The sequence below is a fragment of the Macaca thibetana genome, chromosome 14 (genome assembly GCF_024542745.1).
Source record: "Macaca thibetana thibetana isolate TM-01 chromosome 14, ASM2454274v1, whole genome shotgun sequence".
Taxonomy (NCBI): Eukaryota; Metazoa; Chordata; class Mammalia; order Primates; family Cercopithecidae; genus Macaca; species Macaca thibetana.
Genome location: NC_065591.1, coordinates 12,537,462 through 12,552,156, shown reverse-complemented (window position 1 = coordinate 12,552,156; position 14,695 = coordinate 12,537,462). Strand labels below are relative to the sequence as shown.

Below are 14,695 nucleotides of genomic sequence, written 5' to 3'. Positions count from 1 at the left end.
TTTCTGCCGGCATACTTTCTGGAAAGGAACTGGCTAAGGACACATTTGCAGTTAGGACTGCGTTTTAATTCTAATTGCAGTTACTATTTGGATGATTTGGGGTGAGTTTTTGAACCTTCCTGAGCCTCTCTTTCCTTGGCTGTAAAGTGGGGACAATATCAGCATAATTTCTTTTCTTTTTTCGGGGGGCTAGGGTCTGTTGCCCAGGCTGGCATGCGGTGGTACGATCACAGCTCACTGCAGCTTTGACCTTCCCAGGCTCAGATGGTCTTCCCACTTCAGCCTCCTGAGTAGCTGGGACTACAGGCATCATGGTGGGACTACCCCACTTTGACTAATTTTTGTATTTTTTGTAGAGACAGGGTCTCACTATGTTGCCCAGGCTGGTCTCGAACTCCTGAACTCAAGTAATCATGCTCGCGTCAACATCCCAAAGTGCTGGGATTATAGGTATGCGCCGCTATGCCTGGCCAGCAGCATAATTTCCTCATGACTAAATGTGATTGAATGCATTCAGCACCTAGTAAGCATTGAGTAAATGATAGTGATGATAGTTGTCATTACTGTAAAGATGTTTGTGGTTTGTTCTTTTCAGATGCTTGCTCTGTCAAGGCACAGCCTGTTGTCTCCTTTGCTCAGCGTGACATCATTCAGACGCTTCTACAGAGGTGACAGCCCAACAGATTCCCAAAAGGACATGATTGAAATCCCTTTGCCTCCATGGCAGGAGAGAACTGATGAATCCATAGAAACCAAAAGAGCCCGCCTGCTCTATGAGAGCAGAAAGAGGGGAATGTTGGAAAACTGCATTCTTCTTAGGTATGGGACTGGGAGCCTTTTTTTTTTTTTTTTTTTTTTTTTTAAATCAGGCAGCCTCCTGAGCCAGAGTAGGTTCAGAGAGACTCCCGGGAGTAGGATTCTTGGTGTCACTTCTCTTTTATTAGACATAGCCTTCTCAACCTCTTTTTCTTTTTCTCTTTCTTGTTTTTAGCCTTTTTGCTAAAGAACACCTGCAGCACATGACAGAGAAGCAGCTGAATCTCTATGACCGCCTGATTAATGAGCCTAGTAATGACTGGGATATTTACTACTGGGCCACAGGTACTGGGCACGATAAGCAGCATAATGTGAAAATAGGCTGATTTGAGTCTAGAATTGTATCCTAGATAATTTTTTTCTTTCTTTCTTTCTTTTTTTTTTTCTTTTTTTTTTTTTTTGAGACTGAGTTTCTCTCTTGTTGCCCAGGCTGGAGTGCAATGGCATAATCTCGGCTCACCGCAACCTCCACCTTCCAGGTTCAAGCGATTCTCCTGCCTCGGCCTCCTGAGTACCTGCGATTACAGGCATGTGCCACCACGCCTGGGTAATTTTGTATTTTTAGTAGAGACGGGATTTCTCTGTATTGGTCAGGCTGGTCTCGAACTCCTGACCTCAGGTGATCCACCTGCCTCGGCCTCCCAAAGTGCTGGGATTACAGGCATGAGCCACCGTGCCTGGCCTATAATTTTTTTCTTTTATTCATGAAGTAGACACTCAACCCAAACACTGTTCAAATTTTTGTTAAGTGTATAAAATTTGTTTTAACAGTTAAGGTTCTTTATTTGCAAGACAGAGTAGAAACTTGTCTGTCTCGCTTAAGCAAAAAGGAGTTTAGTGGAAGGGTATGTGACGCTCACAGTGTCAAAGGTTGAAGAAGAACCATGCTGGGAATGGAATGGAATCAGACAACTAAGTCTGCATAGCCAGAGCTCCTCAATAGTTTCATTCTGGCTGGGCGCGGTGGCTCATGCCTCTAATCTGAGCACTTTGGGAGGCTGAGGCGGATGGATCACTTGAGGTTAGGAGCTTGAGACCAGCCTGGCCAACACAGGGAAACCTCATCTCTACAAAAAATACAAAAATTAGCCGAGGAAGGTGGCGGGCACCTGCAATCTCAGCTATTTGGGAGGCTGAGGCAAGAGAATCGTTTGAGCCTGGGAGACAGAGATTGCAGTGAGCTGAGATTGTACCACTGCACTCCATCCTGGGCAACAGAGTGAGACTATGTCTCAAAAAAAAAGTTTCATTCAGACACTGCCTTTATGAGGAATGAATTCTAACTGTGTATAGTTAGGATTAACTTTAGCTATGAGTAAAAAAAAATCCAAAACAATAATGGCTTAAACCAGGTAGAACGGTCTTTCTCATGACGGAAGTCCAGAGGAAGGCACACTCCAGAGCTAACAGAGGGGCGTCAAAAAGTCATGGGTCCAGGTCACCCCAACTTGCTGCTCTTTCATCCTAGCATGTATTGTCTACTTCTTGATGCAGGACAGCTGCTGGAGCTGTCCTGTTCACATTTCAGCCCGGAAAAAGTGTGTGGAAGTGCATACCCCTCCTTGGTAGATCCCGCTCAGGAAATTATCCAGCATACTCCCACTTATTTGCCATTGGCCACAGCTTAGTTACTTGGCTACATCTGACCATAAGGAAAAATAATATAGTCTATTCCATCTGCCCCGCTATGTTGGAGATTCTGTTATCGATGAAAATTGGATATTAGGGGATGTGTCATTCATTTCTGCCACACTCTGCGACTGCTGTTTTTGTGTCTCAATATTCGTATCAGAAATGATACAAAACTCCTGCCTCCCAGGAGTTTGAGAACAGCCTGGCCAGCATGACAATACCCCGTCTCTACTAAAAATGCAGAAGTTAGCTGTGTGTGGTGGTGCACCCAACTCCTCTGGACGCTGAAGCAAGAGAATCGCTTGAATCCAGGAGGTAGAGGTTGCAGTGAGCCGAGATCATGCCACTGCACTCCTGCCTGGGTGACAGAGCGAGACTCTCTCAAAAAAATAAATAAGGCTGGGTGCAGTGACTCACGCCTGTAATCACAGCACTTTGGGAGGTCAAGGCGAGTGGATCACCTGAGGTCAGGAGATCCTGACCATCCTGGCTAACACGGTGAAGCCCCGTCTCTACTAAAACTACGAAATATTAGCTGGGTGTGGTGGCGGGTGCCTGTAGTCCCAGCTACTCAGGAGGCTGAGGCAGGAGAATTGCTTGAACCTGGGAGGCAGAGGTTGCAGTGAGCCAAGGTCAGGCCACTGCACTCCAGCCTGGGCAACAGAATGAGACTCTGTCTCAAAAATAAGTAAATAAATAAAACTTTTAATATGTTTTTTCTGTAATAGGTAAATATAGATAGTAAGCTTTTTCTGTAATAGGTAAATATAGATAGTAAATATAGAGAGTGAATATTTTAGGCTTTGCAGGCCATACAGCCTCTCATAACTATTCAAACCTCGACCTTTGTAGCATGAAAGCAGCCACAGACAACGGATAAACAAAAGAATATGATTGTGTTTCAATAAAGCCTTATTGTGGACACTGAAATTTGAATTTCATACTGTTTTCACCAGTTATGAAATATACTTTTGATTTTTTTCCCCCAACCATTGAAAAATCATTCTTGGCTGGATGTAGTGGCTCACACCTGTAATTCCAGCGCTTTGGGAGGCTGAGGCAAAGGATCTCTTGAGGCCAGGAGTTTGGGACCAGCCTGGGCAACATAGACCCCCTGTCTCCAAAAATAAAAATAAATTAGCTGGGCTTGGTAGTGCACGCTGTATTCCTAGCTACTTGGGAGGATCACTTGAGCCCAGGAGTTCAGAGACTGCAGTGACCTATGATCACGCCACTGCATTTCAGCCTGGGCAAGAGTGAGATCCAATCTCTAAAACTCATTCTTAGCTCACAGGGCATAGTTTGCCAACTTCTGTGCTAAGCAAAAGAGGTCAGACTCAGCCGGGCGCGGTGGCTCACGCCTGTAATCTCAGCACTTTGGTAGGCTGAGGTGGGCGGATCATGAAGTCAGGAGATCGAGACCATCCTGGCCAACATGGTGAAACCTTGTCTCTACTAAAAATACTGGGTGTGGTGGCGGGTGCCTGTAATCCCAGCTACTTGGGAGGCTGGGACAGGAGAATCTCTCAAACCGGGGAGTCGGAGGTTGCAGTGAGCTGAGATCATGCCACTGTACTCCAGCCTGGGTGACAGAGCGAGACTCCATCTCAAAAAAAAAAAAAAGAGGTCAGACTCAAAGAGTACATACTCAGTACATAATCGGGCTCAAAGAATGTGATTCTGTTTACATGATAATCTGAAAAAGGCAAAATTTACAGGGACAAATCAGTGATTGCCAGGGTGTTGGACCTGAAGGGAGGGATTGGTGTTCCACATCTTTACCCACACTTTGTATTATCAGGATTTTGTTTTTGTTTTTAGCCGTTCCAAGAAGTATATATTGGTATATCACTATAGCTTTAATTGGCATGTCTGGAATGACTAATAATATTGAGGATCTTTTCATGGGCTTATCAGCCCTTTATGTATATTTGGTGACGTGTCTCTTCAAATTTGCCCCCCACCCCCGCCTCCTCCCTTTTTTTTTTTTCTTTCTAAGACAGGATCTCACTCTGTCACCCAGACTGGAGTGCAGTGGTGCAGTCATGGCTCAGTGCAGGCTCCACCTCCTGGGCTCAAGCGATCCTCCTACCTCAGCCTCCATAATAGCTGGAACTATGGGCCTGCACCACCATGCCCAGCTAATTTTTGTTGTTGTTACTGTATTTTTTGTGGAGATGAGGGTTTGCCATGTTGCCCAGACTGGTCTCAAACTCCTGAGCTCAAGTGATCCACCTGCCTTGGCCTCCCAAAGTGCTGGGATTACAGGTGTGAGCCACCATGCCTGGCCAGATTTTCCATTTTGGAAGATACTTTCACTGGATACAGAATTCGAGGGTCACAATGTTTTTTCTTCTGTTAAATAGATATACTTCTACCTCCAGCTCTTAGTGTACAAGATCAGGTAGTCAAGAGTTCCACTGGGTTTGGGCTTTGGTTTTGCTCTGGTTACCTTCGGTGTGTCGCCAGCTTCACATTCCCTCTTGTGTTACCATGTGCTGTTTTCTCATTTCCATAGTTTGTGACGAGGTCTGCTGTATCTTTGTTCCTTTGTGTGTATCTTCTTTTTCTGAATCTTTTCAATAGTTTGTCTTTGGTTTCTAGCTATTTCAATATTATATATGTAGGTATTTATTTGATATTTATCATGCTTTTGGGTTCTCTGGGCATTTTGGATCTGCGTTTTCATCTTTTATTATTGTTGAAAAATTCTCAGCTATTATCCCTTCAGATATTTCTTGTGCTTTGTTTTCTCCCTCTTTTCCTTCTAGGATTCTAGTTATACTTAGTTAAATGGTTTAATATTGTCCAACAGCTTTTGTGGGGGTTGTTTGTTTTGGTTTTTTGGTTTTTTGAGACAGTCTTGCTGTGTCACCCAGGCTGGAGTGCAGTGGCGTGATCTTGGCTCACTGCAACCTCTGCCTCCTGGGTCCAAGTGATTCTCATGCCTCAGCCTCCTGAGCAACTGGGACCACAGGCACGTGCCACCATGCCTAGCTAATTTTTTTGTATTTTTAGTAGAGACAGGTTTCACCGTGTTGGCCAGGCTAGTCTTGTACTCCTGGCCTCAAGTGATCCATCCACCTCAGCCCCTTAAAGTGTTGGGGTTACAGGCGTGAGCCACTGTGCTCAGTCTGTCCAACAGCTTTTGGGTTCTCTGTTTTGTGTTTTTTCACTCTTTTTTCTCTTTGTATATCAGTTTGGGTAATTTGTATTAGATAATATCTCTTGACTTATCTTCCACTAATTCTTTCCTTGATGATGCCAAATCTCATGATGAGCCTGTTGAAATCATTCTGCATATCTGCTACTGTATTTATTTTTAGCATTTCCGTTTGACTTTTGGAGTTTCTAACTCTGCTAGAATTTCTCATCTGTTCATATATTTTGTCTGCTTTTTCCATGGGCGCCTTTAATATTAGTCATAGTCATTTTTAATTCCCTGTCTGATAGTTCTAACGTCTGGGTCATCCCTCAATCTGCTTCTGTTGATTTCTTTGTCCCTTGACAGTGTGTTGTTTTTCCTTCTTTCGTGTATGTGTCTCTAGTAATTTTGTGTTGATTATTAGACATTGGGGTAAGACAGTAAAGACTGAGGTATGTATTTATGCTTACAATCGGGGTGCTTCTGCTTTACTGTTAGTATGGGGATCAAGTCAGTGAGTTGCGAGGTAAGCTCAACTTGGGTTTTGTTTTTGCTTTGGTTACCTTCATTGCATTACCAGTGTCTAGTGTTAGTTAACATGTGCTTAGGGTGGAAGCTGGCTCTGTCGCCCAGCCATCTCGGCTCCCTGCAACCTCCACCTCCCGGGTTGAAGCGATTCTCCTGCCTCAGCCTCCTGAGTAGCTGGGATTACAGGTGCGTGCCACCACGCCTGGCTAATTTTTTGTAGAGATGGGGTTTCACCGTGTTAGCCAGGATGGTCTCGATCTCCTGACCTCATGATCCGCCCTCCTGGGCCTCCCAAAGTGCTGGGGTTATAGGCGTGAGCCACCGCGCACGGCCTCCAAAGGGTTTCTTTTTTTTTTTTTTTTCTTTTTTTTGAGACGGAGTCTCGCTCCATCACTCAGGCTGGAGTGCAGTGGCACGATCTCGGCTCACTGCAAACTCCACCTCCCAGGTTCACGCCATTCTCCTGCCTCAGTCTCCCGACTAGCTGGGTCTACAGGTGCCTACCACCACCCCTGGCTAATTTTTTGTATTTTTAGTAGAGACGGGGTTTCACCGTGTTGGCCAGGATGGTCTCGATCTCCTGACCTTGTGATCCACCCGCCTCGGCCTCCCAAAGTGCTGGGAGTACAGGCTTGAGCCACCGCGCCTGGCCAAGGGTTTCTTAAGAGAAACCCTATTCTACCTTCAGCTCTCAGCCTTCCTTGCATTTCTGTGTCTCAGAGGGAATCTCTGTCCCTGTTCTTGTCATCCCCCAGTGCAGCAGCCTTCCTGTTGCTTTCCACCTGATGCTTGGTTCAGGAGAGGAGAGGTTGGGATGGCACTCTCTGTTGTCCTGGTCTAGCCTTAGTCCCAAGTAGCCCATGTGGTCCTGGGTCTTGGAGCTGGGATTTCTCAGTGATAGTGCCTCTTCCATAGGGGTAGAGGAAAAGAGTCCAGGCTGGGCTTTATGCTTTTTTTTTTTTTTTTTTTTCCTGAGACGGGGTCTCATTCTGTTACCAAAGCTAAAGTACAGTGGTGCAATCTTAGCTCACTGCAGCTTCGAGCTCGGCTCACATAATCCTCCTGCTTCAGCTTCCCAAGTAGGTAGGACTAGAGGTGCATGCCACCACACCCAGCTATTTTTGTTTGTTTGTTTTTGTAGAAATGGGGTCTCACTGTGTTGCTCAAGCTGGTCTCAAACTCCTGGCCTCAAGCAGTTCTGCTTTGGGTTCCCAAAGCACTGGGATGTGCATTTTTTTGGCCGCATTGGCTTTTCCCCTCCTCCTGGTCTTTATCAATGAGGGAGGTTCTTTCTAGCCTCCTGCTTTCTACCCAGTCTTTGTCAAGAGCACACCTTTGTGAGAAGAACCTGTGAGTGGGTGCATATTCCATTTGTCTGGGGTTTTATTTTTATTTTTATTTATTTATTTTTTTGAGACGGAGTTTCACTCTTGTAGCCCAGGCTAGAGTGCAGTGGCACAATCTTGGCTCACTGCAACCTCTGCCTCCTGGGTTCAAGCAATTCTCCTGCCTTAGCCTCCCGAGTAGCTGGGATTACAGGCGCCCGCCACCACACCTGGCTAATTTTTGTATTTTCAGTAGAGACGGGTTTCACCATGTTGGCCAGGCTGGTCTCGAACTCCTGACATCAGGTGATCCACCCGCCTCAGCCTCCCAAAGTGCTGGGATTACAGGTGTGAGCCACTGTGCCCAACCTGTATCTGTGGTTTTATACACTCATGCTAGCCCACACTTGGCTTTTTTTTTGAGATGGAGTCTCGCTGTGTCTCCCAGACTGGAGTGCAGTGGCACGATCTCAGCTCACTGCAAGCTCCACCTCCCAGGTTCATGCCATTCTCCTGCCTCAGCCTCCCGAGTAGCTGGGACTACAGGCGCCCGCCACTACGCCCAGCTAATTTTTTGTATTTTTAGTAGAGACGGAGTTTCACCGTGTTAGCCAGGATGGTCTCGATCTCCTGACCTCGTGATCCACCCGCCTTGACCTCCCAAAGTGCTGGGATTACAGGCGTGAGCCACCACGCTCAGCCTCCACACTTGGCTTTTAACAATTCATTGCAAATTTTAGTGGCACAGGCCTGCAGTCCCGGCTGCCCTGGAAGGCAGCAGGATTGCTGGAGTCCAGGAGTTCTGGGCTGCAGTGCACTATACAGGTCAGGTGTCTGCTGTAATAAGCTTGGCATCAATATGTTGACGTCTCAGAAGCAGGTGACCACCCGATTCCCTAAGGAGGGGTGAACCAGCCCACGCTAGGAGTGAAACAGATCAGAATTCCTGTGCTGATCAATAGTGGAACTGCACCTCTGACTAGCTACTGCAGTCTACCCTGGACAACATAAGGCTGGCCCTGTCTGTATTAATTTTTAAAAAAAAATTTTTTTTTTTTTTTTTTTTTTTTTTTTTTTTTTTTTTTTTGAGACGGAGTCTTGCTCTGTCGCCCAGGCTGGAGTGCAGTGGCCGGATCTCAGCTCACTGCAAGCTCTGCCTCCCGGGTTTACGCCATTCTCCTGCCTCAGCCTCCCAAGTAGCTGGGACTACAGGCGCCCGCCACCTCGCCCGGCTAGTTTTTTTTTTTTTTTGTATTTTTTAGTAGAGACGGGGTTTCACCGTGTTAGCCAGGATGGTCTCGATCTCCTGACCTCGTGATCCGCCCATCTCGGCCTCCCAAAGTGCTGGGATTACAGGCTTGAGCCACTGCGCCCGGCCAAAAAAAAAAAATTTTTTTAGCTGAATTTCTTTTACCCATTTGTATGTTGTCCAGTGTCTCTTATTCCTGTGCCTGCCACAGGTGAGCAAGTACACGGCTCTTGTTTCTCCTTTGAAGGGCCTCTTTTTTCTTAGGTTTCATCTGTTGGGTTACCCTGTGACCTCAGCTCTCTGATATCTTTGAGAAGAGTCATGATATTTGTAGTTTATGTGGCTTTTTTTGTTGTTACAGTGAGTGTGATATTCTTTCCAACTTTCTGCATTCTTGGAGGAAGACAAAACCTCTTTGATCTTATTTTGATTGTCACATGAAAACAGAGCCCTCACTAGATGCCAGGCCCTGTGCCGAGTAAGGGAGAATCTGACTTGGTTTTGAGGAATTCTCTCTCCTGGCATCATACCTAGAGTTGGTGGAAGGGTAATTCTGGAGCACATTTCCTCGGCTTTGGCAGTGGGAGGCTTTGCTTGTAATTGGCATCTTAAATAAGTGTCCCGAGGGTGTAGAGAAAGGTCAGAGGGAGCAGTGCACTGCCAGACCTGCTGCCGTAGACCGAGGCTGACCTTCTCATTCTTCTGACTCAGTATCTTTGTTGCCCGTTCACTGAAATCTGGTTCTTTAGGCCCATGACAGTTCTGTGTGCCTCTAATATCCTTCCAATAAATTCCTTTTTGCTTATGTTTACTAGAGTTGTTAGTTTCTGTCTCTTAAAACTGAGGACCTCTAACTGATTGACAAAGGAGAAAGAGGTTTTGTTTCAAGAAATGTATACATTGCAAGGGAAAACACAATGTCTGGGGAACAATGGAATTGACAAATGCAAAGCAAAGTAGTACAGCTAAGATTGTGCGGGCCAGGGGTCAGCAAACTTGTTCATAAAGGATCAGATAGTAAATATTTTACTTGTAGTCATATGGTCTCTGTTGCAAGTACCCGATTCTGCTGTCGTAACACAAAAGCAGCATGGATAATATGTAAACCATTGGGAGCAGCTGTTCCAATAAAACGACTTGCAAATATAGGCTCCCACAGTTTGCCACCCCCTGGTATAGGCTAACATCGTGTATATTTAGAAGAAGGATGGAGACAGTCTATATATCCATCTGTGGTTCTTGGCCAATGTTTCAAGTTTTAAGATTCTCATACCTGAGCATTGACTGATTATGGCATAATTTTTTCTGCCCACTCTTCTCTTGCAGAAGCTAAACCAGCCCCAGAAATATTTGAAAATGAAGTCATGGCCCTGCTGAGAGACTTTGCTAAAAACAAAAACAAAGAGCAGAGACTGCGTGCCCCAGATCTCGAATACCTCTTTGAAAAGCCACGTTGAGCTGTGCTGGCATAGGGGTTCAGTCTGCGGATGGTAACTACTTATGATGGACGTTAGCCTTGGCTTCCAGCTTCTCTTTAGATGCCCAGCTGCCCCACCCCAGACCATTGGTCCCGCCTCAAGTGGTGGACACAACCCTTTCCCAGGACATACATGTAAATGCAATGTGACTCATTCTCATACTTTTTTGTTCAACTGTGAGCCTCAAAAGTGATTTGTCAGCAATGCTGGCATGCAGGCCTTGCCTGGCTACTATCTCTAGAGGAAGTCTGCCACGAGAGGGCGCTGCAGGCGAAGCAATTGTGCTTGCTCATTGCCTCAGCCCAAGTGTACTCAAAGAAAAGAGGCAGCCAGCTGTGCGTGCGGTACGGAAAGCGGCCCGCCCTCCCTGCAGCTCCCTGCCCTCAGTGGCCCAGGGCTTTGTTGAAGTGGAACTCCCCACTTCCAACCTGGTATGGCTCCTTCTGCGAAGGGAAGCTGATCCCAGCCTCCTGAGCCAAATCCTTCAAAGGCACAGCAGGCAGAATGAGGGCCACAGGCAAGAATGGCGTAGGCACGCTGCTTAAGAGTCAACATCTTCATCATTGGGCTTTCTTTAAAACATACACTTTGTAAGTTGAAAGAGAATTATTAAAGAATACTGAGAAAAGGAAATTTACAATTTCCTAGCCCTCACAATTAATTTTAATTTTGTCTATTTTCATATAACCCATAGTCATATGTTTATGGAGTTTTACAAATTCACAATTACAGGTTCTATTTTCATGTAGCACTATAGAAAACTTTCCCCCTCATTCCTACAGTCTTCACAGTTATTTTAGTTGACTAAATAATAATACATAAGAAATAATATATTAGAATGAATTAGTTAGAAGTGTTTTTAAAAGCTCTGTGTGACTTCTGTGTTGCTAGTGGTGCCCTCCCTGGAGGGGTTTTGCCCTCAGAGCTGTAATCTAGGCAGTAGAATCAGTCACCCAAACTGGACCAGGTGCATCTAAAGGTGTTGACCAGAAGGTCGGCCAGATTTGATGAACAGGTGGTGGGTGATTATAGGAGCCGCACAAGGGAAAGACACACGTACATGTTTACAGCATTGTTGAGCTCCAGGGTTCCTACAGAGCCACCTCATGGTTCCTGCCTGCCCTTCAGTATCCCTGGCTCAGGAGGAAAGGGAAGAGATGTAGCCTTTACATAATCACAGTAAAGCCTCAGCACTCCTCCAGACTGGTGGTGGTATCTGTATTTTATACATAAGAAAGTGGGCTCAGAGAGAGGAAGTAATTTGTCCAAGGTCAGGTAGCTATTGAGTCGAAAAAGCAGAATTTAGTATAGCTCCGTCTGCCTCCAAAGCTCCTGAACTGTCTACTAGAACACCCTGTTTTACTGCTGGAAATTTAATAGACGTCTCTGTTTGGAGAAGCTGTGGCAAGTTAAACGTGACAATTCTGAGACATGACCTCTGTGTTACACGGTGGGTAGGAATCTGCCAGGTGCTTCGTCAAGTGAGTAGATCTGAACTTGGCCACTCAGGAAGCAGCGCGGTGCACTGGTTACACATTCAAATCCTGGCTCTGCTGTTTACCTGCTGGATACATTAATTGACCTGAGCCTCAGTTGCCTCTTCTATAAAATGGGGATGATAATGCTTCCTGTCTCAGCTAGTTGATGAGATGAAATGAAACACACAAAGCTCTTACAGGGTAACTTGCACAGTACGTACTCTGTAGATGTGAATGTCAGCATTTAGTCATAGCCTCAGTCTGAGACTTAAAACCTGTCCCTAACACAAATTGCCTGGCATATCAGTGAGGTCACCATAGCTACATCCAGGGTGTCTCATCTGCAGGTTGGAAAGCTGAGCCTATTAATAGAAGCACAGAGTGTCTTACCTCCCAGTGAAGACTAGAGAGAAAACAGACCCCGGTGACGAGACCTTTGATGGAAAAATCTAGCACTCTCCCCTAAGCAAGGAATGGAAGTGAGACTCGCAGAAGCAGGGCAGGCGAGGGAGGAGACGTCTCCCTGGGAGCTTGCTGAAGACTCTGGCTATTCTCTCGGGCTGCATTTGAGGTACCCTGGGGAGAATGTTAAGCAGGCCCAGAGTTTATATATAGACATAGATCTGGACTGTACGAAGTGCACATGAATCGGGCGGTGACTTACCCATTTATCCTTTGCATGTTATGCAACAAACCCCAGTAGCCAAGGATGTAGTTGGAACTTTTCTTCCCCTTGGGTTTGATCCCTTCTTAGCCTGATTTTGTCTTATTTAACACAATGTTCAATTGCTGCCACTTTCACCTGGGAATGGCATGCTTCTAGAGGAATTGTTTTCCTCCCAGGCTGCTGGATTGTGTCATCTTTGAAAGTGAAGGATCTTGCTAAGTTCAGCTGCTCAGTTGTCAGGCCCAGGGGTGCTATGTGAACAGTTTTTCCCTTCATTAGGCATTAAGTGAAACTAGGCTGGCCACAGTGCATTTTTTAAGAAATTAATAAACATATAGCAAGGGCCAGCAGCCCTCGAAGGACCCCTGATGAACAGAAGCTAGACTCACTCCTTTTACTTTGACATATCCCTGCTTACTGACCTCATTCAGAGCCTGCGTGGGGCAGATGAGCGTCTGGCCCTGTCCTGACCGACTCAAGTGGTCTTGTGAGTCCTCCTGCACAGGCTCCCCGTGTGACACCTTAAATTGGGTCAGGAAAGGCTGTTCTCTTCCCATCGTTTCCTTTTAATCATCCTAAGTCTTAAAAATCCATGACCCAAACACCTTGTGCTGGAGCTGTCTGTGCCTTAGATAGAGTATGTCTTTTGGGGGTCATTGTAGAAGCACCTCTTACCGGTACCTCTTACTGGCTTTGAGCATTATCTGGAGGTCATCTGGTATGTCTCTTCTGCTCCAGCCAGGGTGGCACCAGCACAGACCTGGTTCATGTTTTTAAACATCACCGGGAAAAGATTCCGCTGGGATGTTGAGGGCTCACATTTATCCTTCAGTCCATCTGTAGCTATTTGTGGCTAGACAAAGAGACGAAGGTTTGATGATAAGCTAAACAGCCTTAAATGGCAAGCAGGTCTGTGAGATTTTTGACCTGACAGCCCCACTTAATAGTATGTTCTGTAGTATCTGAGGACAGTGGACTCACCATCCCACAGCTATCAAGTTGATGACACTGATGAGTACCCACTTAAGCTACTTCCTGACACCACAGTTTCCCAGTGAGCCCTCTGGAAATGAGGAGTGGTGTTCGAATTTTCCTGTCAGGGAAGATGGCATTGGTAGGATAGGTGGCTTCAGGCCAGCAGTACTTTGTGTGACTTAAGAAACAAATGTTGTTAGCAGTTTGTTAGAGGGGTGGTAGAAAGTTTAAGCTATCCAGGACAACATCAATCTTTAAAGGAAATAGGTAGATTTATCATCACCTATAGCTGCAAAAGAAGAGTTAAAGCCTTTCGTTGGATCCCGGATCTCAGACCCCAGATACTCTTTTTTTTTTTTTTTCGAGACAGGGTCTCATTGTCTCACTGTCGCCCAGGCTGGAGTGCACTGGCAGGATCTCCCCTCACTGCAAGCTCCACCTCCTGGGTTCAAGCGATTCCATGCCTCAGCCACCCGAATAGCTGGGATTACAGGTGCAGGCCACCATGCCTGGCCAATTTTTGTGTTTTTAGTAGAGACAGAGTTTCGCCATGTTGGCCAGAGTGGTCTCGAACTACAGGCCTCGTGATCTGCCTGCCTTGGCCTCCCAAAGTGCCAAATATTCCTTTCAAAGAGGAGAATGTTTCTTTAAGAAGGGGATTGTATAATCTGTCATGAGATTAGAGTATAAAAGGAAAAAAGTGGGGGAGGGTGGATATATCACTTTCTGTAACAACACATCACAGCATGGAACTTTCAGCAAGTGAGGATGTTAAGATGTACATTCTGTTTCCCAGTGGATTTCAGGTGATTTGGCTAATGTTTAACAAAATGTTCTCCTCTGGTGATGCCCTGGAACACGTGTTCAGGGGAAATAGAGTAGTTAAGAGGAGCTGTTTAGGAATCAGGCCTAACCTAGAATCCTGGAGCTCCCATTGATCAGCTGGGTGGCCTCAGACACGTCATTTAACCTCTCCAAGCTTCTGTTTCTCATCTGTGAAAAGGAAAGAAAAGGAACCCGACCTCACAGTGTGGGTATAAGGACCAAGTAAAGTCCTGCCCCTGGAGAGCTTTGTACAGCCCCTGTGCCCCAAGTAACACTTGGTAGTAGTAACTGCTAATGGTTAGGCTTGTGTACCCAACACTGCTGAGTGCTTTACATCATTTCATCCCATAATACCATGAGATAGGTGCAATGATGATTCCCCTCTTAGAGATAAGGAAAGTGAGGCTCGGTGAGATGAAGTTGCTAGCTCAAAGTCACAGATAGGAAGCGGTGGGGCTAGGGTTTGAAGCCAGGCAGTGGGCCCCAGGGCCCTTGCACTTAGGTACCATGTGCTACCGTGCCTCAAAACATGAAAACCATCATCATCTCTCTTCTAACGACTTTTCATCCTGAATCT

At 46.0% G+C, this 14,695-nt stretch overlaps 1 protein-coding gene across 7 annotated transcripts in view; it reads left to right on the top strand.

The window, feature by feature from the left end:
• Positions 1 to 10,796, top strand: part of SDHAF2 (succinate dehydrogenase complex assembly factor 2) — a 183,472-nt gene extending 172,676 nt beyond the window's left edge. For 5 of the 7 annotated variants that reach the window (XM_050757046.1, XM_050757045.1, XM_050757044.1 and 2 more), the window contains 3 exons: positions 596 to 819; positions 992 to 1,101; positions 10,022 to 10,796. In XM_050757046.1, coding sequence (XP_050613003.1) covers positions 596 to 819; positions 992 to 1,101; positions 10,022 to 10,152 — 465 coding nt within the window. In that variant the 3' untranslated portion in view covers positions 10,153 to 10,796. Of the gene's footprint in view, positions 1 to 356; positions 451 to 595; positions 820 to 991; positions 1,102 to 10,021 lie in introns of all 7 variants that reach the window. The other 2 variants (XM_050757048.1, XM_050757051.1) reach the window with 2 other exon arrangements.
• Positions 10,797 to 14,695: the final 3,899 nt, after the last annotated feature.